General features: G+C 43.7%; 2 protein-coding genes across 8 annotated transcripts in view; one reads left to right on the top strand and one right to left on the bottom strand.

Moving 5' to 3' along the window:
* Positions 1–16,263, bottom strand: part of UBN1 (ubinuclein 1) — a 33,529-nt gene extending 17,266 nt beyond the window's left edge. For both annotated transcript variants that reach the window (XM_033102015.1, XM_033102016.1), the window contains exons 1-10: positions 16,202–16,263; positions 12,545–12,832; positions 9,311–9,397; positions 8,652–8,747; positions 8,189–8,323; positions 7,398–7,501; positions 6,238–6,676; positions 1,813–1,883; positions 384–513; positions 87–205 (exon numbers count right to left, since the gene is read on the bottom strand). In XM_033102015.1, the coding sequence (XP_032957906.1) occupies positions 87–205; positions 384–513; positions 1,813–1,883; positions 6,238–6,676; positions 7,398–7,501; positions 8,189–8,323; positions 8,652–8,747; positions 9,311–9,397; positions 12,545–12,793 (1,430 nt within the window). In that variant the 5' untranslated portion in view covers positions 12,794–12,832; positions 16,202–16,263. The remainder of the gene's footprint in view (positions 1–86; positions 206–383; positions 514–1,812; positions 1,884–6,237; positions 6,677–7,397; positions 7,502–8,188; positions 8,324–8,651; positions 8,748–9,310; positions 9,398–12,544; positions 12,833–16,201) is intronic.
* A 2,020-nt stretch (positions 16,264–18,283) lies between these two features.
* GLYR1 (glyoxylate reductase 1 homolog) overlaps positions 18,284–27,015 on the top strand; it is a 32,461-nt gene continuing 23,729 nt past the window's right edge. For all 6 annotated transcript variants that reach the window (XM_033102023.1, XM_033102022.1, XM_033102021.1 and 3 more), the window contains exons 1-3: positions 18,284–18,395; positions 19,423–19,459; positions 20,401–20,480. In XM_033102023.1, coding sequence (XP_032957914.1) covers positions 18,358–18,395; positions 19,423–19,459; positions 20,401–20,480 — 155 coding nt within the window. In that variant the 5' untranslated portion in view covers positions 18,284–18,357. The remainder of the gene's footprint in view (positions 18,396–19,422; positions 19,460–20,400; positions 20,481–27,015) is intronic.

Below are 27,015 nucleotides of genomic sequence, written 5' to 3'. Positions count from 1 at the left end.
ACCTGCCAACTCCCCCTCACCCGCACCCCCGGGGTTTCTAAGATAAGAGGACGGGAATGCTGAGGAGAGCAGCCGGACACACTTACTTAGCAACCTTGGCTTGTGTGTGTGCCTGGCATTCATCCTGGTACTTGGCCATCTGCTCTGGCATTGCCCTTCCAATAGCTTCCTTAAGCTTCTGGAGAGGCTCCTTCAGACGCCCCCCCTGCAGAGAGCAGGACATATCCTAAGTCTGTTTTACGCATTTCTTCTTATACTGAGGACACACTACAGGAAATAATCGCCCAGAGACAGTGCAGCAGCAGATGTGGCATCTGTGGAGACTCAGTCACCCCTTCCCACTGAGCCCCAAAGCCAAGGGACCCCACTCCCGAGTCACTCACCTGTTCATGGAGGTAAAGTTTTCGAGCACGTTTGAGCAGGGTGTCCTTGCTGCAGGGCAGTAAAGAAGCAAGATAGGCGTACACCCCAGAACGGACCTGGCTACTCAGCTCCCGAGTCTGCACCTCTATGCTGAAGAACACAACAGAGTTATCAGTGCGCTGCAGCTCACGGCATCTTCTCTCATTAGGTCACCCTACCATGGGCAGGAAAGCTGGGAGCCACGAGCAGGTCAAATCTTATCGCATCAGTCACACAATGTAACTGAGTGACCAGTGCAGCAGATGGTCAACAGTCACCAAACAAGAACTTCCAAACCTGAAGAACTTGGCTCATAGGTAAAATGGGTAACGGCTCTTAGGTCAAAGGCAAGACCAAGTCAAAGGGAGTCAAGAGAACAGAGCCAGAGAGAACAAGCTCTGACATATTAAATGTCATAATATAAAGACAACATAAAAGCTTTCAAACTGGAATGTAATTGAGCTACTTGGAGTCAACAGGAAATGCTTTCCAGCAGCATTTCCTTCTTTTTTTCAGTTCCCAGTTCTATCCCTGGTCAGGAAGTCAGGGAAATCCTCATGCCTTCAGTGTCCCCATACAGATGAGCAGAACAATGCTTGTCTTCGAGCCCTTGAACTCTCTGTGGCTGGCACGCTCCAGCAGGCGTTGTGGGCACAAAGCTCTCATCTGACCCTCAGGTGCTCTCTACAGCCCAGGCTTCCTGACCCAAGTGGCCAATTCCCATCCTGGCCAGGCAAGTTCCTTTGCTAGAATATTCCCAAGTCTTGACAACTGTTTTTACATGGGCAAAATCCTCAGCTATTGAGCAACAAACTTCTTCTACTACATAATGCAACCAGGAGAGAAGCTGGCAAAGCGGGAAGGCCAGATACAAAGAATATGTTTTGGATTTACATGTGTGGATTTCAGTTTTTCCTTTTTCACTTTTTAATCCAATTCATACAATATGGCGTCTTAGAGGTTCGGGAATTCGGTAGAAGTGTTATGGGGTGGTGCACCCCGGCCTGCGAGCAGAAGTGAGAGCAAGAGAATGACCAGGTACGCTGTGGAGCACCGAGGAGAGCAGGCCCTTGAGTGTACCGAGTCATCTCTTACTTTTCCCAGCGGCAGGCAGGCAGGCAACACCTTCCCTCTCATCTCATCTCGTTCTTGGCTGCAAAGTCCTCTTCCAACCGGCTATGATTATACACAGCGCTCTAGTAATGCTTGCTGCCTAAGACTAAGGTCTATCATTTCCTAGAAACAAATGCTTGGTGTCCTCCCCTTTAAAAAAGAACAACAAGAGAAACACTAATTTTGTTTAATCTCATCGGTGCTTACCTTTATGTACTTTAATCATACTCCCATTTCTTCTGGCCTGCTCAACCCAGGCATAGTAACAGCAGATACAAAGAAACAAAAAATACTCACTCTAAGAGGATGCCATTAATATCCTGGGTGAAGAACTTCTGTCTGCTCTCTCCCTCAGCAGCTCTGGCAGCCTGGTTCATAGCAGACAGTAACATCCATTAGTGCCTTTTCCCCACACGGCCTTCACACTCACCCACAGGTAAAGGGCAGTCAGCCCCCACAGAACACCTGTCAATAAAATCCTGACCATGCCTTTTCCTACGTGGCCCTGAGTTCAGGTTAAGTTCACCTATGATCACATATGCTCTAGAAATGCTGTTATCTAGCTCTTTTCAAATGCTGCAGAAGCATCTGTGGACTGTCCATTCTTCCCAGGATTTCAAAAAACAGGCACATAAGAGAAAAATCACGAGTCAAAGCAATCACGACACATTTGATTCGATGCATTTGAGTGGTCCACCCTGACCACTGAATAAACTGATCAATCCGAGATTAACTAGAAAGTGAAGTTAAACCAAATCGCCCAATCATGCTGATTTACAATAGTTCCAATAACCTTTTAATGAGCTCTCTTATTTATTATATGAAAAGCCACTTGGGGCCGGCCCGGTGGCTCAGGCAGTTGGAGCTCCGTGCTCCTAACTCCGAAGGCTGCCGGCTCGATTCCCACATGGGCCAGTGGGCTCTTAACCACAAGGTTGCCAGTTCAACTCCTTGAGTCCCGCAAGGGATGGTGGGCAGCGCCTCCTGCAACTAAAGATTGAACATGGCACCTTGAGCTGAGCTGCCATTGAGCTCCCAGATGGCTCAGTTGGTTGGAGTGCGTCCTCTCAACCACAAGGTTGCCGGTTCAACTCGTGCAAGGGATGGTGGGCTGCGCTCCCTGCAACTAGCAACGGCAACTGGACCTGGAGCTGAGCTGCGCCCTCCACAACTAAGACTGAAAGGACAACAACTTGAAGCTGAGCTGCGCCCTCCACAACTAAGATTGAAAGGACAACAACTTGACTTGGAAAACAGGCCTGGAAGTACACATTGTTCCCCAATAAAGTCCTGTTCCCCGTCCACAATAAAATCTTAAAAAAAAAAAAAAAAAAGCCACTTGCAGCCTTCCAGTATCAGTTCAGAACCTTATACACTATGTATACCTGTTTTTGCTAAACAAAATAAAAGCTGGCATGACTTTCTTTTTTAAAAAACATCAAACAGGTTAGCTGTTTTTCAACCTTATTCTCCTTGGATCCATGTCTCCCTACATTTGTGATGCAGGGGTTCTAACTCTGGAGGACAGTAAGCAGTGAGCAGGTAGAACAGAGAAGTGGCTGACATGAGGTCTCTGTTTCTTTTCTATTCTTAGTATTATTCCCATTTTACGCTTGAGTGAAGACCAAAACAGATCTGGGTCATCTGCATGGTCCAGGCTGAAGAGCTGCCAAACTACAAGACAGTAACCTACGGGGGCAGGACATGCCTAAGCTTTCCAAAACAAAACAAAAGACACAATCAACACGTATTAAGTGATGCAGAGAAAGGTCACTGAACCAACAAGTGAATTCCCTGGGGCTCATAAAAACATACAGTAAGTACAAGGGAATAAGAAAAGAGAAATAGGCTAGCGTGAGAAGAAAACAGTGAATAACTGCTTGGGCACTCACCAAGGTCACCCTCTTGGATTACCTCTTTAACACACACAAGTATTCAAACGTATGTTTTAAAGGTTTAAGTACCCTATCTAGTTAGAAGATAAATCTTAATTTTTGTTTTCCACAGTGAAAAGTTTTCCCTAAGGGATTACTATACATACTAGAATCTTCTTACATACTGTGGTAGCCTGCAAACAGGACCACAGATTCCTCAGCTCCCAGCCTACGCCTTCCCCCGCGGAGAGGTGGCCTCTACTTCCCCAGCCCTCCAATCTGATGTGCACTTGTGACTCACTTTACCAATAGTGTGCAGAAGTGATGTGGTACATATAACCGATTTACCCACACCCTCTTGAAATGTACCCCCGAGACTGCCATGCCCTAAAAACGCCCATGATGAAAGCCCAGAGGAGAGAGAAGCCCCGCTGTCCCAGTGCCCACTCATCCTGCCAGCTGAATGCAGCCACAAGAGAGCACCCAGGGAAAACAAGAGCAACCGCCCAGCATCCCACAGAGTCAGGAGAAACAAATCGCTGTTTGAAGCCACTAAGTTTTGGGGTAGTTTTTCAGATAACAGTAGAAACTGATACATGTATCATCTAGGGCTAAGATTCAAAAATCTAAACAAATTATTGTGGAAATAAAGGAAATAAGAGGAAAAAATAATAAGAGTGGAAAAGTGAGAAACACATAACACTGCTGGAGTTATATACATCAAGTTTAATTTAAATTTTAAAAATGCAATGTCCAGTTCAAGATCTAGGACAGGGCTCCTTATTAAGGATCCAAATATCCATGTATGGCTTTTGAAATGATATGCAACTTTTGTGTACATAAGCATTTTTTCCCTGGGAAGAGTATCTCTGCCAGCAAATTCTCAGGAGGGTCTGAGTCTAGAGCACTCGTGCACACGTGCAGGAGGCTCCAAGTGGCCTGAGCACAGGGCCCTGGTGGGAGGGATCCTTAGAAGTGGCATTCCGTAACTTTCTAAAAGCAGCCTTCTTTTTCATGCAACCTTTAAAAGTAACGAGGGCTTTATCATAATATTTATTAAGTAAAGAAATCAGGAAACAATTATTCACAACTATAATTACAACTGCATAAAAACACACACATAGAGGCTAGAAATATGTAAATTAAATATAGTAAATATGTAAATTAAAAATAGTTTTCAGATTGTCGGGATAATGGGTGATTCCCATGTTCCATGCCATTTCCCAAAGCTTCTTAATGCTGTTATTGAAGGGTCAGGAGATGATGGAAGTATCAATTTCACATTTGAACATTATATTTTCAAGCCAGTACATCAATCTCTCTTGGTCACTGCCGCCCCACCAGGACTCAAGCCTCCCTTATCTATGGGATCTTGAACCCTGTCTCCATCGTGCCCAAGAGATAACCACTGAGGAAGGACAGCTCGCTCAGTGTCCATCCAGCGCACTCCAGAAAGTGAGGCTTTCTTGAACCACAGCCCAATGCTCTTTCATGTCATGCCACTTTGTTTCCACTAAGTTAGTCCATCTTTCCCAAGAAAGGGAAATAATAAGTTATCAGACTAAAACACAACCTACGGTGGGAGGAGCGACACATCCAAGAATTGTCTTGACTTTTCTGTAAAAAACAACAGGCTACTGCCACCCATACCTTATCCAACTTACTAAACAAGACTTCAGAAGCTACAAAACAATTTGATTACAGAAGGGAGGATTGAAAAGAACAAGGAATAATGTTTTTTTAACACAAATTCTGAGCGCAAATATAGGATAGTATGCTCTAACATGGCAAGTTCAGATTCAACTATTTCCACCTTAACATCCTATTAAGATGTACTCTGAATCCCTGACATGGTATAATTTAAATCATTACATTCAAATAGAATACTTATGTCCAACACTGAACACGGTCTAGCGAGGATGACCTCGAGATTTACTTTGTATGTTGTGCTCAAGTATTTTTTGGAAGTGAGGAAATCATTTGTAGCTGTGGTTAACATTTAGCCTGCTCTAAAACTCAAGGGGTATTATATTATACATAACAGTGATTCTGAAAACTATGAGAATCACTGGTTTAAAACTTACAGCTACAGAGTATAAATGCCACCAAAGCTGCGTGACAAGCCATGATGCCCAAGGTAAAAGGTTATTTTAACTAAAGGGAAAATGTCATCATGACTAACAACCCATGCTTGGTTTACAGGTAGGAATACATTACTGAATTGACAGTTTTGGAACTCCCCTCTCAGTCGCCAGGGGTAAACAGCAATGGCTGCTTTGCTGACGGTTGTCACTGTTTTTAATGGGGCATGCACAGCATTTAAAGTTCAGGTCCTTTTTATTTCTCACAATCTAGGCATTCCTGTGATCAGGAATTCCTAACACTGATGCCATGCAAGTCTAGGGAGCAGCTGCAACCCCATGGCAATTTAGCATATACTCTGTGCAACATATGTCTGCAAACTTTTGTGAATTTCCAAAACCTTCAACAGAATACTGAAAAGATGAGTTGCTGCCTGCCGCCAACAGCAGTGTTAGTCTATCACACAAAAGGAAAGATACTCTGTAGGAAAGGAACTGATGGGCAGGAAACAGAAAGAGAAAGTCTCCCCAGAAGAAAGCAAACTTTCTAGGAGTGAAGGAACCATGAAAGGCCTAAAAATGACGTCTGACAGGCAGAGCTCACACTACTTCTTCACTTGGGATGAGAAGAGAGCTTGGAAAAACTTACACTGAAACTGCCAATTCACTAAGGGTTGCCCTGGGAAGCGAGCTTCATGCGGTGCGGAACTAGTGTCAATCTGCCCAAACGGCTTCCAGGAAAGCCCGGCCACTCTGTGTCACCGTACCTGAGCCAGCTCCTTAACGCGCTTCTCCAGGGGTGCAGGCAGGCCTTCGGGGAGGGAGGAGGGCTGCTTGAATTCCTGGTCCAGTCCCACCCCAAGGGAATCGCTTTCATCATCCATATCACGGAAGGGGCTTCCATCTGGAGACTCACTGAGCAGCTGCTCCAAGTCTAAATCAGTCAGTGAGTCCATGGCAGTGGCCGCCTGGAGCAAGTCATTGTCAGAGGTGGAGCCAAACAGCGTGAGCAAGGGGTCAGAGGGGCCTTCCACTTCCCGTAGGCCCTGAGTTTCTGCTGACGAGGCCGGTACAGGCTTATGCTCTTCGTCCCTCTTTCTCTGAGCCTCTTTCTCCTTCTGAAACTTCTTTAGCATCTCTTTAACGCTCAAGGCCCCAGAATATTTCTTTTTTTTCTTCTCCTTACTGGCATTGAGGGCTGTGAAGCTGCAAGTGAGGGGGAAATTGGTTACCAAGGCTGCAGTACACCTCAAAAGGGAAATTCACAGAGGGACTTCACCCCTGCTCCCAGAGCAATGGTCTCCAGGAACCTCAGTCACAAGTCCACCCTGTTTTTCCTCCTCCCTCCTCTTGGCACATAGAGCTTCTTCTTGCTGGGACCAAAGCTTGAGATTTAATACAGGTTAGCAAAACAGTGTCACAAAGTGCTAAATATCCGATGGGTTTTTAAAAACCACTGCCAGGCTGAAATAAAAGGTTGTGGGGGGTGGGGAGCAAGAAAAATATTTAAAGGGAGAAAGCAGAAGCAGCAGAGAGCAGCAGCAACTTGAAGGGCAGCTTGGGTGACACTGAATGAGGCAAAGAAAGCAGGAGTGAAGAAGACAAAGGGAAACGGCAGGGACAGAAGGAGAACTGGGGCAGAGGAGGGTGCCCAAGAGAACAGAGACAGCAGCGATCATACAGTGACAGAAATAGCCGCCAACACTGACAGTGGGACAGAGAGAACTCTGGATGTCTGACACACAGAGATGTGAGAGCTCTGACTACGCCCACAGTGGCGCTGTGGGCGGCCTGAGGAGGACGGAAGGCCAGGCCCTGCGGCCTCTTCTGAAGCTAAGCTGTGAGGAGGAGGAGGGCGAGTCAGCTCCCAGGGGTCCTGCCCTAACAGTTCAGGTTTGATCCTAGCAAACAAGCTGCTGCCTCTCACCCGGCTTTGGAAAACTTGGACTTTTTCGATTTCTTCTCCTTGTCATAAGTGTCATCTTTTTTCTTCTTCTTTATCTTCTCACCACCTTCCTTCAACTTCCGCTTCTGAGAATTAAAGACAAGGCACAGTTACACGGCTCCCTCACTCAGGGAGCAAGTGCACGACACAGCACTGGCCTTGCTCTGCCCGGGGCACATCCTGAGAGCTGTCCTACTTCCTTCATGGACAGAAGCTTTCAGATCGGGGCCTGGGCCACAAACCTGTGGCAGGTCAGTACCGCCTTCCCAGGGACAGCGTCTCCTGGAAGCACCCGGGGCGGAGACAAGAGGCCATCGCACAGCCAGAAACCTCTCTGGTTTGAAACGAGTTGTACATGGGCCCTGCCTCTCATTTTAAATACACAGGCAGTGGTAGACAGATTTCAAAGTAAACTTATCTTAATGCTAACTTGTTTTTATTGGGGTGATGGCCCTGGGAACTGAAGTCCTCTACATGTCCACAGAAGAGACACAGCAAGGTCGGTGCAGACTCCCCACACTTCATAGCCTTCCCTCACTGCCCTTGTCTCCACCCTGAGACCACCTTGAGAAATGAATCCCAGCCGAGCCTGTGGGACTCAGGGCACCTCGCCACGGGTCCGAGACGTGAACTGTCCACTTGGCACAGCTCATGCCTTTCCGCCAATCTCCTGGGCCATCCTAAACAGGCACATATTCTGGCAAGTCACCTACTGGTCTCATGAGGTTCATAAAAAAGCATTTCTGAAATCCAAAAGTGAGCGCCATTCTAACCTTTGGAGATTTTTTCTTCTTTTCTTTAATGAAGTCATCCTCAGATTCTGATGCTTGTCTGAACTGAAGGGTTCCCGAGTTAATGTAAAACCCTCCATACTTTGTGGTCAAAGAAGCAGGAACAAGCTCATCATACTGAAAGGGGGAAGCAGACAGTCAGCTCCGAGTTCCAGTATCCCAGTCCAAAGATGCAGCTCAGGTCTGCACAGAGCAGATGGGACTATGTCTCTCTGTCAATTTTCAAACCGCATGCCTCTGGTCAATCATGAATGCCCAGAAGGTGTTTTGGACAGATCTGGTCATCCTTTTCAGTGAGGGACCCAAGCCCCAGATCAGGGAGTCACCTCCTCTCTCCCTCATACTGAGGGCAGGCCCACTCTGAACCAACCCCCAGCCTCTGGGCCGTCACCAGCAGCAACTAGAGTGTGGTGATTCCCATGGGGCACTTTCATTAAGTACTTACCGCCTCGGAGTTATCGATGAAAGAATCAGATTCATCGTAACCATACCCCATATCAACCAAGTCCTGTACTCGGTCTTTTCTACGTTTCTTTCCACCCTAAAATTTAGAATAGGTCATATGCTTTTTTTTGTAATTGTGATAAGAACTCATAACATGAGATCTATCCTCTTAACAAATTTTTAAGTCTAAGGTCACATGCTTTTTTTAATACACAGAACTGTTGCCTTGAACTCCACCAGCTAGTGACTAAAGGCTGCAAAGCGCTGCAAGTCATTTTCACACACACCCCCCAAAGGTCTCCTTCCCTAAACATCTTTCAAAATAGGACAGACTTGTATTTGCATAAAATGACCGAAGACAGAAGGAGAAGCTAAATGGCTTCGTATGCTTTCTATCAAAACATTTATTCTAAGGGTAAATTCTTGGGGAAAAAGGCCCTTCTTGTTCACCCGTCCATTTAGATCCACACTAGTCTTGCCACTTGCATTTTCTGTACCTTCATGCATTTGCTTAATAACAGCATTTTGTTCTCTCCCAGCTCTACACTTGTTTCCACATCAGTGTGGACTAGATGATAATCCACTCAAGGAATGCTGAAATGTCTAAAAAACCTTTCCCACCCAACGACGTTGTTTTATTGCCCAAGAGAGAAACCTTACATATTTTTCTTCAAATTTCCGGGCAAGGGCTTCCACTTTATGCCTTTCCTTTTCTTCATCGTTGAAAGGATCCGAGAGATCTTTCTTCTGTAAAGAGACCATTCCACAAAATAGGAGTCACAAAAAATTTCCATAACCCTATTCATAGTACACTCACTGACTACTCAACACCATAAAGTACATAATAAACACAACTGTTTTCAGAAAAGACAAGGTAGAAATACATGCTACCTTCTCATCGGTGTTTACCTTCGTTGTTTAAGAAAGAAAAGTTTCCATTCATGTAATTCAACAAAACTTGATTGAAGACCTACAATTGCCTATTATAGCACTAAGTCCTGTCAGGCTCCAAATATGGCAAAGGGCCTTCAGTCGGGGATGCTCAACCTGTATAGACTTGGGTTTTAATGTAGCTGGTTTCCTTCGTCACCCTAAAACTTATTTTATGCATTTAAAAACATTCTTCTAAGAAAGGCTTCACAAGACTTCCAAAGCAGTCAGTGGCTCAAAAAGGTTAAGAACCCACTGAATGTAGCACAAATTTGTGAAAGCTATTTTGTCTAACTGGTTAGAAGAGTGGTATGAATTTGTTCTTCTCTCAGTGCTACCAAAAATCAAACCCAGGTTCATGGCAGTCCCTTTCCTTGGACACTTATCTTGAAGGATCAGGAATTTCCTCTTTTCTCTGAACCTCAATACTCATTCCAAATATTTTCATGCAGTTTTACAGCTTATTTCTATTCCATAAACTTACTCTTGCATTTTTTCCATGAAGATTTTCCAGAATTGGACCTTGAACTTCTTTGCAAGAAATTTTAATTTTAATAATGAAAGACTCCTGTACTAAACACGCTTAAGACTTCAGAGTAGGCCAAAAACACTAAAGATTAGAGTCTTGTTTGAAAACAAAACTCTCTTATCCCACCCTCTCATCTCTGCCTACTGAAACCCCACTCACCCATTAGGGATCAGTTAAATGATTCAGGGTATAATATATGTAGAATGAGATATTAGAGAACATACATATAATGTACCACAAATGGGTGGTTTTTAAAACATGTGCTTATCTGCATCTTCTAATTTTTCTACAATGATCACATATAACTTTAAGTGGTTCAAATAATTTTAAGAAATCCCACTAATCTGGAGCAGCACTGGATTTGATGTGTACTCCTTAGTGCCTTATAAACAGCAGTATTCCCGTAACTACTACCTCCTGAACGTATGAAGGTCCAGCTCTGTCCAAACACCGTATCTGGGTTATAAGCTCTCCTCTGTCCAAGCTCTCCAGGGCTTGCACTTATATCCGACTTAAACAATTACCACATTGTGACTCCTGTTACTGTGTTGGTATAATTCTCCTAAAACATCTACAAGATTGCAAGTTCCTTTAAGGCTGGGACAGCAGCTTCTCTACCTTTATATAGTCCTCAGCATCTAGCAGTGCCTTCACATCATAAGAAATATATGCTAAATGAATGAATACATGAATGTGTCAGATTACATTGTGCTTTGAACACTACAGAATAAACACATCGATTCAGAAGTTCTCAATCTGAAGGAGTGAATCCCCTGAAACTGAATCCAAAGTTCTCTGTGTGTGCTACATGCATTTTTCTACAATGCGGAAGAACATCTGGAGTCCCCCAAAAAGGTGAAATCGGAGCACGAGAGTTCCAATTTCATTTGGCCTACTGATCTGGTTTGAGCCCCCAAATAAATACCTTAACCAAACCCTGCTACTGTCTCCTCCTCTCAAGGAAGACGATGTTATCCCTACTTTGGAAAAGGGATTATCAATACATTTGAAATTACATTTTCTCATCCTGTCCACTGACATCATACAACAGGTTAACCCTTGGTACAGATTCAGTTGGCTTCCATTCAGCCAACAAGATCTTAATCAAGGAAACACATTTTTATCTGAGCAAAGAAAACTGGATAATCCTTCTAACCAAAGGCACTCTCCTCAAACAGCACAATCATGAATTAGACTAAAGGTGCACTGGCCACCGACACTCCACTACAAACTGTACCTATATGAGCTCATCCACCCTGACAGCCTGTGAGCCAGGTACTAGCCTAACCCTCATTTGACTAAGAGCCATTCTAGAGAATGAAATGCTGTAGTGTGGGACTCAACTAACCTTCCCTCGAAGCCTCGTCTAGTGAACAGGTATACAGTAGGCGCTTATAAATACTCTTCACCTAGCTCCTGCTCATACTGTATGATTCCATCTAAATAAAATACAAGAACATGCAAAACTAATGTAAGCGGTTAGAAATCAGGCCAATTGTTACCCTTCAGGGCAGAGTAGTATTTTGGGAAGGCATGAGGAAAGTTTCTCATGGCCTGGAAAATGTATTTTGTGATCCAGGGTAAAGGTTGCATGAGTGTGCTGAGTTTGTGAAAATCCATCAAGCTGTGCATTTATCATGTGGGCACTTCTTTTATGTATGTAATTCAATAAAAACTTTATACAAATTTTTTAATGTTAATGACTGGCCAAAACATCAGTAATAGTTGAAGCGGGGTGATGGGTATATGGGACTTATTATACTATCCTCTCTACTTTGTGCATGTTTGAGAAGTGCCATACTAAAAATAAAAAGTAATATAAATCTGCCAGGAAAATAAATAGACTATTTAAAAAACATTTGAGAAATCAAACTGATTCTCAAAAGCCCAGAAGACTACAACCTAATTCTTGCCAAAAAAAAAAAAGTAACTTGGAAAAACCCCACAAAAATGGGTTTCTATCCCTCCAGGTAAAGAAACTATCCAGTGTATTACTGTGTTGAGAAGACATGAGCAGTTATGTGTCTTTTCTCATCTACCCTTACACGAGGCAAAGTGAGAGTCCCTTGGAAAAGAAAAATGTCCAGCATGAAATCCAGCACTGGACAGCCACAGACTGTTCACATTTACCTGTAATATTTGTAGCCTTGGTGTAAAAAAAAAATTGTTTCTTTCATTTAATTAACCATAATTCAAATTAGCCTTGGATACACCATACATTTTCTCCAGCATAAATCAGGAGAATGGTTCTAGAAAGAATTTTATCTCTTCATGCCCAGAGGTAAAACCAGCAAACCTGGTGCTTGCTTTGGGCTGGGTGCTGTGATCGTGGGACAGCCAAAGCCTCTCTAGTCTTGTTTCCACCCTCCGGAAGTCCCATTTGCACAGGTGCCTAAGATTACACCTGCAGGGAGTCTGGAGCCACTGGGGGGTACCTTGTCTCCGGGTTGAAGGCCTTTCACCTTCCCGCGTATGTTCTTCACCAGCTCTGGGTAGAAGAACTCTGGGCAGCGTTTGTGATCTGGCTCAAAGAGGGTGAGTGTAATCCGAACAGCTGCTGCAGCAGGCTCAGAGTCCTGATGCTGCTCTGCTCCCCCAACCTCCTCTTTCCGGGATTTCTTCAAAAATGCAGGATTCAGAGAACCTGGTAGAGAGGTGAACTGGACCCTGTGGGGCTCCGACATGGCTACCAACAAGTCTTAGCAGGTGTCACTGCATGGCTTCTGTTAACATTGAAAAGAAGGGCCAGGTCAAACCAAGATGATAAAAATGATCATTTTTCTCGTTCGGTTATACAGATTTAAGTTTAAAAGAATTTCAGTGTCAATAAGAATCCATTGTTCAATTTACCTTGCCATATATACATATATAAATGAAAAGCACCCAAATCCTTTCAGATAATCACTGTTTAGCATACTTCCTTCCAGTCTTTTTCCATATTCACTAAATCCTTGACATTAGAGAACCCATGCTGACAGACCCTTAAAGAATCCTCAAAATTGCACAGAACCCTAGAAAATACTGTTTTTCATTTAATCTATCCAATCGTTTTTATTTTCTAGCTAAGAATTATGACCTCTTTTTTAAGACCTCCTTATTTTCTTCACTAGAAGTTTACTTTCATTCAGGGCCATTCTTCAGAATGACAAAGTTTTCACCAGCTCAGAGTAATGCCTACCCTGGGCATTGTCTTAGGAGTGACGTGGCTAGGGCTCACTTCCTAATGCACCAGCCTCTCACCACGCAAACTTGGGCCTCGACCAAGCGACAAATTATCACATGCCAAAGACCTTCAAAGTTGCTTGGAAATGGTCAGCTTATATTGTAAACTCCAGAATTCCAAGGGTTTACAGAATATAAATATGCGAATATACTACATATACACATGCATATGTATTTTGTGCTTCATGTATGATTTGTGTCCTGCTTTTTGAAACTGACATTCTAGTGTGAATGTCTTAGCAGGTAAAGTCTGCATGAGGTAAAGGTTGCATGAGTGTACTGAGTTTGTGAAAATCCATCATGCTGTGCACTTATCATATGGCTTCAAAAAGGATATTCATTGCATCCTTGTTTGTATAGGAAAAATGATAAAAGCAACCTGAATGTCCAGCATTAAGGAAATGGTTGAAAAAAATTAAGTCTTTTTTGTTCATTTTTAAGGGCTTCTGATATATTGTAGATATATAATATATATTACCTATGTAACATTTGTCATATCTCTTACAAATGCATTTTCTTCATTGTTATTTTCTGTTTAAGTTTGCTCAGAGGTATGATGAAAGAAATTTTAACTTTTTATGCAGTAAACTAGGCTCTTTTCCCTTATAATTTCTCCCATTTCTTTTGTGCCTAAACTGTCCTTCTCCAACCAGGTAATTCGTATGTAAGAATTTACCTAGCCAGTCTTTTATAGATCTAACTTTCACGTTGAATTTACTCTGCTTATAAGGAGAGAGGTAAGGCTCTAACTTGGTTTCTTCCCAGCACCAGTCACTAAATAATTCTTCTTTGCCCTGCTGATTTGGTATATACTATGTATAACGTCTCAGATATCTTAACTCTTTTGCTGTGACATTCGGATGTGTTTTCCTGTGGCTTGCACTATCAACAACAAAGATGTTTTGTATGCCATATTGTGTAACATTTTGTAATAAATTTTTATGTCATCAATGCCATTAGATTCTAATATATCTATACTTATATCTAATTGATACCACTTAGTATGCTTTGAGTGGTTTTTGCTAAAATTAAAGGTAATGATAAATTTATCACCACATAATAAATGTTTAAAATAAAAATGTCATTTATGTACAAAGCAGCTCAAAATGTTATTAAATGCATAAAATAGTCAAAATATCAACTTTTTATTTTTTGTGGATTTTTGACACATTTTGGGGAAAAAAACCTTGAAATCAATTAACACAGTGAGAGTTAAGGTCTATTTCTGAAATCCATCCTATCATATTGATGTAGTAGCTAAACATTCCTTAACCAGTACCATATTGTTTTAAGAAATTTTATGGTATATTTTAACATCTTGATTTTAACATTCATCTTTATTCTTCTTCTTTTAAAATACTTGGCTATTCCAGCCTATTTATTATTTCAGATCAATTTTAGAATCAGTTTGACAAGTTCCCAAAAAACTCACTGCATTTTAACTGTAAATGAATCATAAATATGAATTCAAAAAGATTTATATCATATATTCCCATACATATATAAAGATATTTATATAGTACACGCAATTCTCATTCTTTCCATTGTGACGATAAACTGTGATCTATAATACCAGACAAAGGAGTAAAATATCTAAAAATAGTTAAAATAATGCTAATGAGGCAGCAAAGTGATTAGCAGCAAAACAGGTTGGTGGTGCAAAAGACCATCGGGCATTAAGACGTTGAAAGAAATTCCTCTAAAGGAAACTTTCGAGGCCCCCAGGACATTTGTGATACACTTGGGTTGTGAAAATAAATTTCAGCTAAAGGTTGAAGGCTTGAAAGTTACCCTCATCGATAAGACAGGCAAAGTCTCACTATAAAAAGAGAATCTGCAAGTAACCGATGGGATACAGGAAGGTCATCCTAGAAGTGACAACCAGGTTCCTGCCCCAATCCAGGCAGTAATTTTAAAATATACCCTTATCCTGGCCCAAATTTTACACTTGATCTTAGCCAAAAGGCCAAGAAACGACCTGGCCCAAATTTTAGACATTGTAACTTCAATCCACCTAGATAGTAAAACTGCTTCCCTTAGTTGTTTAAGTGACTTTGCAGGCCTGAGAAGTTATAGATATAATACTAGAGAATCATGTAAGTCAAACCTATAGCCTTTTAGATTTTTAGTCATCGTGATAACTGCTATTGCTTGTTACTAGGCCATTAGAAACGTTTAAGAGATTCAGACATATTAATGTCTGACGTCAGACTTACAATTTTAATTTGAAATCCTTAAGAAAATATAACTAGGTTCAAAAATATTCTTTTAAAAGAATCTTACCATTATACATTTATTAGCCTTACAAAAGCTAAGTCCTTGGAAAGATTTTACTATTTGGTTTATAAGTTCCCTGTTTTAGAAGTTTGAAGTATTAGAGAGAACAAGCATTTAAAACTTCAAATGCAATTTAACACATTTAAGGGAATTTAACTTTGTAATAAAAAGCTTATTGTTTAGGAAAATTTAATCTGTTAAACTGGTGCCTTAATTGAAGCTCTGTCAAAGATGAAGTACTTCTGTTTTTACAAAAACATTCTTAGATTTGTAAATGAAACAAGATTTGTCAGCAAAATTTAAAGCCTTAAGAAAACCTAAGGGGGCGCCCTGATGGCTCAGTTGGTTAGAGCAGGAGCTCTTAACAAGGTTGCCAGTTCAATTCCCACAGAGGAATGGTGAGCTGTGCCCCTGCAACTAAAGATTGAAAACAGCGACTGGACTTGGAGCTGACCTGCGCCCTCCACAACTTGACTGAAGAACAACGACTTGACTTGCAGCTGATGGGCCCTGGAAAAATACAGTTCCCCAATATTAAAAAAAAAAAAAATTATTGAAAAAAAGAAAACCTAAGTATTTAAATACAGGCATACCTCAGAGATACTGCAGGTTCCGTTCCAGACAACCGCAATAAAGCAAGTCGTAATCTTTTTGCTGGTGGAGGGTCTTGCCTTCAATTTGTAAAAAACGCAACATCTGTGAAGGGCAACAAAGTTAAGTGCAATAAAGCGAGGTATGCCTGTACTCACCTTTAAGGAGTTAAACCTTATTCTAAGCACAGTATTCTACAAACAACATCCCTTTTAAAAACCCTCAATTGATATTACCCAAGAAATGCTAGCTTCTTTTTGTATCTCAGATTATTCCCAGGAATGATATATTTTTTTGTTGAACGTCCTCTCAATTACTGTATTTTCAAGCTAATTATTGGTGAAACATAGAAAAACTGAATTTTGTATGCTGAGTTTCTAATTAGTTTCTTTACTGAATTTCAAAATAGGCTTTTTTTCAAAATAGGCTGTCCTATCATCCACAGAAATGAGAATTTTGTCTCCTTTCTGAAAAATGGTGTCTCGTTTTTGTTTCAGGTCTTACTGCATTGGCTAGAACTTACAGGATAATATTAGACAATATATTCTTTGCCATGTTCCTGACTGTAACGGGAATGCCTCTAGGCCAAGTGTGAAGTTAATTTAAAATTCACATTTTTTATCAAGTCATTAAAATAACCCTCAATCCTCAAAATTTAAGAGTTTTAAAATCAGAAACATATGTTGAATTTTATGAAATTATTTCCTGGAATCACAAATGTGCTTTAAATTATCGGTTGGTCTTTGAAACAATTCAAGACGGTAAATGACAGTTCCTAAAACTGACAGTACTTTAGGGAAACTGAATTCCAGTGAAAAACCAGCTGTGGACAAGCCAGTTCGCTAAAACAAAAACAAAAATATCCCACATACAACCAAAGTCTCCGTGTAACAAAACGCCTAAGGGAGATAGATGTGTGTGGACCTGCAATCTTTTCAAGCAGGCGGCGACTCAAGAAAAGTCCAGTCTAAGTTAAGTCAACACTTGACTTAAGAGTCCTTGAGGTCTGTAATTGGGAATGGGACTTTTTGAAAATGTTTATTTTCTAGCAGGAATCTGACGTTTGGGCAGTCTCTGTGAACGGTTCCTAGTTCCTCATTCAACGGCTTGTTTTCACGTATTGAAACTACGCCTGGCATCCGCCTCCCTGTTGTCACAACAACCTGCTCCTAACTTCTCCAAAAGTGTCAAACTACAACTCGGCTTAAGTGAGAGCCCGGTCCCGACAAAGACACGCACCTTTGTCCCCAGCGCGACGCAAGCTACGGCCCCGCGGGCCGCACTTGTCCCCCCGCGACCGTCCTCATGCCGGCCCGGGAGCCCGGGCTGCGGCGCTGCTAGCGGCCGGTCCCGGAGCCATGCCTCCCGGCGGGCGGCCAACCCGCGCCGCGGCCCATGGCTGGGTCCCCGCGGGCCCGGGGGAGCCTCGCTGGCCGTGCCGTCTGCCGGCCCAGGAGGAAGTGGAGAGACTCTGGCTCCACGTCGGCCGATCAACTCGGAACCTCGAGGCGGGCTGCACTGGCGCCCCGGGAGAACTTGAAGCGCGGACACGGGCTCCGGCTCGGAGCCGCTCCCCGGACGCAGCTGGCAAAAAGCGCGCTCTGAAGGACCCGTTCGCCCCCGGGCGCGGCCACGCAGAGCCCGCCGGGCGCGGGACCCCGGGTGCGGGGCCCCGGGCACGGGCGGAGGCTGGCTTCCAGGCCGCGCCGAGGTCCGTCAGGGTAGCTGCCCGCGAGGCGACGCGGCCGGCCCCGGGGCCCGCGCGGGACTAACGGCCGTAACGGAAGCGCCGTGGGGGAGGGGAATGGAGACCAGGGTCCGGAGGCGGGGCGGGTCGCAGGGTCGGCTCCTTTGCGCGCTGGACCGGCCGCACAGCCGCCGTCGCCGCCGCCTCAGATCCCGGGCGCTTCGTTGTCACGAGCCGAAGGGAGGGGAAAGGAGCCGGGAGTCTTTCGGCTCCAGCGCGCGGAGACCGCGGCTCCCGCGTCACGTGCCGCCTAGCCGGCCAATAAGCACCGGCGGGCGTGGCGACGTCAGAGCAGCGGCGTGGCCGATGACAGCCGGCCCCCGTCACGTGGCCGGACTCAACCCAATGGGCGGCGCCGGGGCGACCTGAAGTTCCCGGCGGCCTGTGCGTCGGTGGTGGTTGGGTGGTAAGATGGCGGCTGTGAGTCTGCGGCTCGGCGATTTGGTGTGGTGAGTCCGGGCGTCCGGGGCCAAGCGAGGTGCGACGGGAAACTGCTCCTTTGGGCGCGGGGTTGGCGGACAGCCCCGGAGCTGCCTTTCTGGGCGCTCCAGGCCGCGGAGAGAGGGCGAGACGAGGTGCCGGTGCTGGGAGCGACGCCGGGCGGAAGGGGCAGCCCTGCCCCGGGGGACTGAGGCCGAGGGTGGCCGCGGCGGGCCGGGCTCCGAGGCCGCCCGGGAGAGAGCTGAGCTCCGGACCCGGACGCCGACGGCTACTGTGAGGGGCATTTCTGGAGCCACCCGCGGTGCGGGTTCCTCGGGGTCTTGCTGGGGTTCCCTGTAAAGCGGGGGAGCCCTCAAGGCCATCTCGCCCCGGCAAGCCCGTTAAAACCAGCGTTGCAATGGAACCGAACTCTGCGGGCGGCTTGGCCAAGGGTGTCGAAACCGGACTGATGGCGCTGCCCGGTGAAGAAATGGAGAGGAGACTTCTTCTTTACAACCGAAGGCTTGGCAGTGATCAGTGCCGTTTTGGGTGCCTCTTGTGGTCTTCTTCTGTGTCCCAGACAACCGCCCGAACCAAGACTGACTGTCGCCGCCTCGGTCGAGCTGCGTAGCTTATTTCTCGACCCAGAGGAAGGCTTCCATTAGCATTTGGCAAAGCCAGCTGGTCTCGCGGTGAATTAAACCAGACTTTGTAAGGGGAAGTCTGTGTTTACAGAGCAAACTGGCCCCCACCCCCGTCACGGGGAGGCTCTAGACAAGTGGCTCTTGGCGGTTTTGTTGTTCTGTATCCCTTGTCACCAGAAGAATGTACATACTTTATGCACATAGGTATACAATTTTGCATTCCATTTCTGAGGAGTTTGGGCCTGTTGAGTCCAACTGGGGAAGCCAGATTAAGAACTCCTGTGTGCCAGCTTTTGTTCTGGCACTTGAGGATGCAAGTGGAGATTTAGGAAAATAAATTGCATGTTGAGTGGGTTGAAGAAGATGGACTGGCTTTTCCAGGGCAAGTGCTGACTCTCTGTGTTTTCTCTAGGGGGAAACTCGGCAGGTATCCTCCTTGGCCAGGAAAGGTGAGTCTCTTGCTACTGAACTAAAGGAAGACATCTGAAGTTGGGTTTGAACAGGTGGAGAATGTAAGATGCATTCCCTTCAATTTCTAGCATTGAGTTAAACTGCCTATTTTAAGTAACAGAATTTTTTCTTCTGGAACATCAGTTCATTTAGAAAAGGCAATATAATATAAACCAGATCACTTAATCTTCATTAAATGCTTATTTCTTGAATCAGAGATGGTTTTGTGGAGGTTTTTAACCCTGGAAATCAATTCTAATTTGAATTTAGCTTTACACTTAAATCTAACGAAAGGAGAAGAAAATAAATTCTCCAGGAAGATAGAAATCTAAATGTAGACTAGTGAAAAGTCAAAGTATTTTTGTCCCAACTAAGTTTAAATCTTCTATGTTACCATATGTGCTGCTCCAGTGCATCTTTGCAGAAGTTGGCATTTCAAATTTTGCATGAGGCGATCCGTCATAGCTTTCCAAATGTTCTGTTTTTATATTCTTGCTAGGAGCCCAGGAAATGTCTTTAGACTGTCTCCTTGCAATATGGTATTTTCAGTGCTTCAGTTGCCTTTCCTTGTCACTATTACCTGTCTCAACTCTTCCTTCACAGAAGTATTTTTAAAAGTGTCCTCTACATTTCTTCAGTGATGACAGGGTCACATGGGATGAGGGGATGATATTTGTCTTAGTTTTAACTGCTTTTAAAACAGGGGCATTGCAGTAAAGGAATACCGTATCTACTGAACGATGTGCCACATGTTAGATGTAGAGAACTTTGGAATATTTGTACATCTCCACACATCTCAGTAGAAAAGTGCCAAATTTGGATACATACTAGGCGCTCGGTTTTTTTCTTTTTAAGACATTTCTTTTGTTTTATTTGATTTTTTTTTTCTTACCAACTTAGAATGGTGGGAAAAAACCTTTTTTTCCCTTTTATCCCCCAGATTGTTAATCCACCCAAGGACTTGAAGAAACCTCGTGGAAAGAAGTGCTTCTTTGTGAAGTTTTTTGGAACAGAGGATCAGTGAGTAGTGCTCACCAAGAGTTTCGCTTTCCCTTTGTTTAGGCATTGGCCTGGGTCTGAGCTGCTCTGAGAGTATTCTGTGGACCCTAGTTCAGTCCTACTAGGTAGTCTATAAAATGGCATCATTCTGGCTTCATACCTAAAGAAAAGGTGCTATTCTTACCTTGCAGAAATTGTCCTGGGGCCAATAACAGTGTCAGTCAGGTGAGAACTAGGGCTCACCACCTTCTAAATATAATAATCACATTGAGAGTTTCTCACACCTCTCTTGCCAACTCCATAGGCAGTTCCTCCTATAGGACCAATTTGGTTTCCCATTTAATGGCTGTTTATCAGTGTGGCTCATGCATGAGCTAGACAGTGAAAACTAAAATTTTATTTACCTTAATAAAAGTAATTGTTTAATCTGTTTTCTTTTGGGAAACTAAATGACTTGCTTTAATGTTGTAACATTTAGCTAGCCCTGTCCTAGAGTTGAAATCAGAATCGTTAATATGAGATTCTTTGATAGGCCATATAAGAAATCACAGTGTGGGGAAGAAGGTATTTGCTTGAGATTCTGATGATTTGTTTCGCGTTCCCATCACTACATCAAGTTGATTACCTAGTTCTAGCTAGATGGTTTGATTTCTTTAAGTAGTTGTATTTCTGTTTATGATTCTTACAGGAAAATGTAATTTTGGGTTAGGAAAATGTGACTTTTCTGATAAAGCTAATACCAATAGTTAAAATACACATTCCTAGAAAGTGATATATAATATCCATAGGAAAATCTCATAAACTGTTCTTCACTCACTCAGGAGTTTATGTGTCAGGGTGCTTACTCATCTTGGTTTAGAGTTTGCCTAGCCCCATACAGATGTACTGATATACCCAGGCCCAGTTCTCTGTCACAAGCCAACTTAGCAGCCTTTTGATGGCAGTATCTCAAAGGAGTCACTATCCTGGAGCTGTGAGAGCCAGAGACACTCTGGAAGAGGGAATGTTCTGGTATGCCATGGATTTCACAAGAAAGATTGTCCCGATGCATAAAACAAGTGCTGATTTTGCAACCACACTCCGCATTGCTTGACACCGAAGGGAACTTCAGGAAAGCGAATGTTGTGGTGCCCCGTCTTCCAGGAACTCAGGTGATAAAGACATAAATATTTCAGATGGGATTAAGTGCAGAATGAGTGATGCGGGTAATTTGTTAAAGGGCTCTAGAACAAAGAGGGATCAGTGGAAAACAGCAGGTCAAAAGCTAATGTAAGAGATGGAATTGGAATCAAACTCTGGGGATGGATAGAATTTGGACCAGTAGTGGCATTCCGGGCAGTGGGGATACTATAAGCAGCTGGAACAGCTGGGCGTTGAGTTGGATGTGTGGATAGAGATTCCTTGCTTGGGGTGAAGAATTTGTGCTTAGGAATAAGACAGTATGGTTGGCCTAACTTGTGTACTTCCTCGTTTAGCTAACCAATTCTGAAACAGAAATGGGAACTCATAGAAAGTGGGGCCTTAATCAGATTACAACAGTCCTGAAAGCCATTGTGTTCTAATGATAATTTTTAAAAAGTGCTGAAACGTTAGAAAAATAAACTGGGTCCCTGTGTATAAGAAATAGTGCAGACAGAGAAAATTGGAGTTGAGTGAATATCAGAGCTCAACCAGTCACCCAGATGAAGCCAGTGAAAAGGATGCACTTCCTGAACACAAAAGGAACCTGCTGGTGTTGGGGGTCGTGATGATGTGATTTCTAATTAAAGTGTTTTTGAGGGAATTCATAAGCAAGTGGGTACAGGGCAACTACTAGATATGACGTCTTTAAGCCTTTTTAATTTTCTTGGTAGAGTTCCACGTAAAAGGCTATTTAAACACTAAGTCACTATGCTTATGTTGGCTAGGCAGCTGACGCGCTGAAAGGGAGCAAAGGGTAAGGGTCTACTTCTCTGAAGGGAGAATGGTTCTTACTGATCAGTGTTAAGGCAGTTTTTATTTAGTATCTTTATATTATCTGAAGGTAAAATCTCCAGATTGTTGGGTAGCAGTTACTTTGGGTAAAGATCTCTGGATTTGTACCAGCCTAACATGCATTCAGGTACCACTTCCACCTGCTTTCTTATTTGGGCAAGTTCTTTCACCTTTCTAGGACGTGTATCCTCGTCCACATGTGGGAATAATACTCCTAACTTTGTAGTTACGAAGTAGCGTCACTTACTCATAGTGTGGTTTGGTGTACAGCAGGTGTTCGGCAAACATTAGGTTAGGGTATAGATCTGTTATAAGAGGAAAAAAAGCTGGTAAGCAGGTAGCTTTCAGTAAGGAAAATGTGAGAGAGACACAGACTACCCATGAGAGAGAGAATCTGTGTGTGAAAAGAAAGGCACCTGAGAGTTAGAGGTTCCTAAGGACATCAGCCAAAGCCTTTTGGTCAAAAAGGCTTTGAACACAAAACAATACACTCTTCCCTCTTGTTTTTCTTCTTTTTTCTTTTTTTTACGTCATTCCACCTTTGTGTAAAAACTATAGTGTGCCTCTTCAGGAGCACATGCGCAGTCTAGTCTGTGATCCCAAAGGGGTCTGGTGGAACTAGTCAAGACTGCGAAAGGGGACCAAGTCAGACAAAGGAGTAGGACTCTTTAATGTGAAAAAGCAAAGACCAAAAGAAGCACAATCAGAACTTACGAAATAATGAATGGCCTTAAGGAGAGAAACACTGACTTGTTCATAAATTCTCAGATATTTCGACAAGGAGAAGTGAGTAGAAGAAATAGTTTATGAAACACATTTAAGAGGTGATTTAGACAGGAAATGCAAGTGGACTTTTTAGGGATGAGAACTACTTCGTGAAGGGCAAAGCCATCAGTGGCTGCAGAAAAAGTTGGACTCTACCTCACCTTCAATGCTTGATGTCAGGGAGAGGGCCATGTGCTCTCGGCACATCCTGGGGTGGAGGCACCTCTGGTGACTGGGTCCTGACCTCGGTGGACAGGGTCTGACCCAGGGAGGCTGTTCCTGTATTCCTGAGGAATATAGCATACGGTCAGAGATGTTCAGTTTCAAAACTGACATATTACTTATGCAGAAGGAAAAAAGATGGGCTGTTTTACATTAGGAAGGGCCTTTATTAAAAAGGCTTGTTCCTTAAGATCAATGGTAGTTTCAGTCTTTTAGAAATCTAATGTTTCCTCTCCCTTCCTCTGCCAAAACATCTAACAAATTGTGCTACATCCCACTGTTAGGAAGACAGGACCAGACCTTCCTAACCAGCCTCCCCTGTCAAGGGAAGGACTTAGTAAGATGTCTGGATTCAACTCTACAAGCCTGCATGGCCACAACGGGAATTGCCCAGAGCTGTTTTCTATTTCATGGAAAGACAGAGGGAAATACAACTTCAGCATAACTTTGCCAACTCCACCAGGTGACCACAACCAAAGATTAAGTCTCAGGTGCATGAGGGTCCACTTTGGACAGATGGCTGCCCATCAGGTAGAAACTGAGCTCAGAGTTTAAAAGTTTGGTCAGTGCCGGTGAACGGCAGAATGGAGGAAGTTCATTTAGTTTGCAGGTGCTCAAAACCACCAGAAACAAACCAGAGAATACTGTGGGCAAACAATGGTAGGTGTAGAAACTAAGAGGCAGGAGAGTTGTGGATTTTAAGTCATAAAAGGTCAGCCTGAGGTATTTTTACATCAAGCCAGATAGAAGGTGGGACAGGCTGGGTGTTAGGTGTCTGAGTAGTAAAGTAACTTCTAGAAAAATCTGCTGCTTGTAATTAGAAACATAGCCATTTGCAACCATCTGAGCATGCCTTTCTTTTCACCTGGCATCTGATTGACACTTTCCCCACATCCGCCACCATGTAATCGTTGGAGAATGGAGCCAAGTGGGTAGTGAGGGCCACTGCTCCGGGTATCTGGACTGAGCCACCAGTGTCCCCTCTGCCAGGGCTGGACAGCAGCTATCCTAGAGAGTGCTGAGTGGATTCTCGTCTCCCAGTGCCAGCAGCAGCTCCTGTCCTACAGGTGACTCCCTTGGGGGCTGAGGCAGTGGACTCCAGGAGCAGGTGTCATGCCGGAATTAGAGAAAGGGGTACAGAAAGAAGCAGCTGGCCAGTTTGGCGTAGACAGCGCATCCAGAAAGCCTTTCCAGCATTTGGGAATGTTTTCAAGTTTTGGAAACAAAGTCTTCTATATCATATCTGCAAGTCTTTGTTGATGTCTGCATGATAATCATTGCTTGAAATTAACTGAGAAATGCTTAATTCTTTTTTGTGTGGTTTCTTTTGTTTTTTGATTTGTGGGTTGGTTTGTTTTGGGGGGTGGTGTCTTGATTTATGAATGGCTTAGATTTGGAGCTGTAACACTTAAGGAATACTCAGCCTCTTTCAATGGTTTGTGGTGGGGAGCCTAGAAATGATTTACTAAGTACTACTGACCAATTCCAGGTGGAAAAGTGAGGCCACGTCTTCTGACCCTGTTCTTGTCCTCACCTTTGGACTATGCTCACGTGTGTTCTCTCTCTGTCACCCGTCTCGGTCAGTGTGTACGAAGTCTGAGACACACGTGAGGGTTTTGGAGATTGTTCATAGACTGGTGTCTTGAATAGGATATCTACATGATATATTTTTAATTTAAGGGGAAACAGGTCAGAATTATGGAAGTTTTTGAAAATGTGAGGTTTTTACATTCATTTTGAGTGCAGTGTGTATTCTGAGGGTGGCTAAGTAGAAGATTTATACTCGCAAATGAAAAGAATTGGTAGGAGGTGTATCAGAACACCAAGGTAAGTTTGCTGCTCTTGGCCGTGTTGCAGGTGCAGACACACACCGTCAGCCAAACAGTAGCTACCCACCTGAGCAAACCTTACAAACAAGGCAGTAATGGAGAAAATCCTTTGGGCAGACAGAATAGCCCTCGTTCTACCGCAGAGGCCTTTATTATTGACTTTTTTTTAAGATTATACGTGTTTATGGCACCCCCCGCCCCGCAAAAGAAAAAATCGTTATAAACCGTGAAAGGGTTCCCATTCATCCCTCTCCCTCAGCCACCCAGTTCCTGGCCCACGGTCGTCTAATTATACTAGTTTTTTATGGTGTGGGCCTCCGAAGACTGTGCATAATCAAGAAGTTACATGTTCCTTTCCCCTCGTTTTTACGCAAGTGGTAGCATACTACAAACTGCTCTGCATCTTGCTTTTTTCCATTTAGCCAAATATCTTAAGGAACCTTCCATTTCGTACTTACATTGACCTCACTGATTGCCAAGCTCCTTGTTCTCAGGTGTTCACTTCTACAAAAAATATGTAATTAACTTTCTTGTACATAAAATCAAAGACATGTACTTTAGACACTTGATTTTTGAATAAGCTTGATTTTTCTGACTTCGCAGCCTTCAGCAAATTGGGTGGGAAAGGTCCAGCTCCATCTAGGCATAGGAAGAATGACAGGAGGGAACTAACAAGTTACAGCTCATACAAGAAAAGAAACAGCAGTCAGTGAGAAAATAGACGAAAAACAAGTACAACCACAAAAAGCTACTACAGCCTTACAACATTTAACCCAGAGTCGGCCTGAATGCGCCTGTTGGGCATCTTACTCCGTGATCATTTATTGAGCACCAGTTGCATGCCAGACCTGCCTCATGGGCCTCAGGGATAGGAGGTGGTGCATTATTGAAGCTCTGGCTGAAAAGCGTGCTCTTAAAGGAGACAGGGTTTTGCGATACTGCAGCCTTTAGAGAAAAAGTTCTATTCAGATTGCCAAAGGGATTCCGTTGGGCTTGCTTTCAAGAGGTACTCCTCCCAGGGTTCTGGTGGGCTGGCTTTTTCTTTACTGTTTTTCTGATACGACAGGATGCTTCTCCAACAATAGGTTGATTTCTTAAGTGAATTAACATTTCTTGCATTTATCCTCTTGAAGTCGTATTTATGCTGTCAGTTCATTTAGCAAACCACTTTCACTTTTCAAAGATGGTCATAGAGGAAAATGTTGTTTTAGTATTTCAAATGCCCGTCTTCAGGATGAATAGAATTTTGACTACTCTTCTTCTCCTGGCAGAAATCAGTACAATTCATCAACGAAAACATAGGTGTGGATTTATTGGTGCTTCCTCCACAGATGTCCTTACCTTTTCACTTCCTCTGAATCACAGGTTAACATGGAGAGGAAGGAGGAAGGGATTGGGATTCTTACAGCGTGTTGTCCCATCTCAAGGGCTCCATAAAAACCACCCCATTGATCTTACATGAATTTGTGCCCGTCTCAGCTTCTGACCTGAAATTCAGAAAAGGAAAAGGCCTGTCTCGAGGGCTGTGGCTCTTTCAGCTTCCTTACTGATGCTTGTGTCATATCGAGCTGCCAGTTAGTATGACAGCCTAACTTGCTTTTCAGGGCGTGTCTGGCTTTGCCTCTGATTGCTCTGGTGGTCTGTCCTTAGAAACACGATACATGCAAGGAGAGGCAAGAGGGTCAGTTCAGTGCTTATACTTGCCAGACAATGTGGGGTCGAAATTTAATTCCATTTCGCCTCCCTGTAGTTTGGATCATTTGGCT

This window comes from Rhinolophus ferrumequinum (genome assembly GCF_004115265.2).
Source record: "Rhinolophus ferrumequinum isolate MPI-CBG mRhiFer1 chromosome 15 unlocalized genomic scaffold, mRhiFer1_v1.p scaffold_54_arrow_ctg1_1, whole genome shotgun sequence".
Classification (NCBI taxonomy): domain Eukaryota; kingdom Metazoa; phylum Chordata; class Mammalia; order Chiroptera; family Rhinolophidae; genus Rhinolophus; species Rhinolophus ferrumequinum.
Note: the sequence above shows the minus strand (reverse complement) of the source record. Positions and strands in the feature narration are given on the sequence as shown.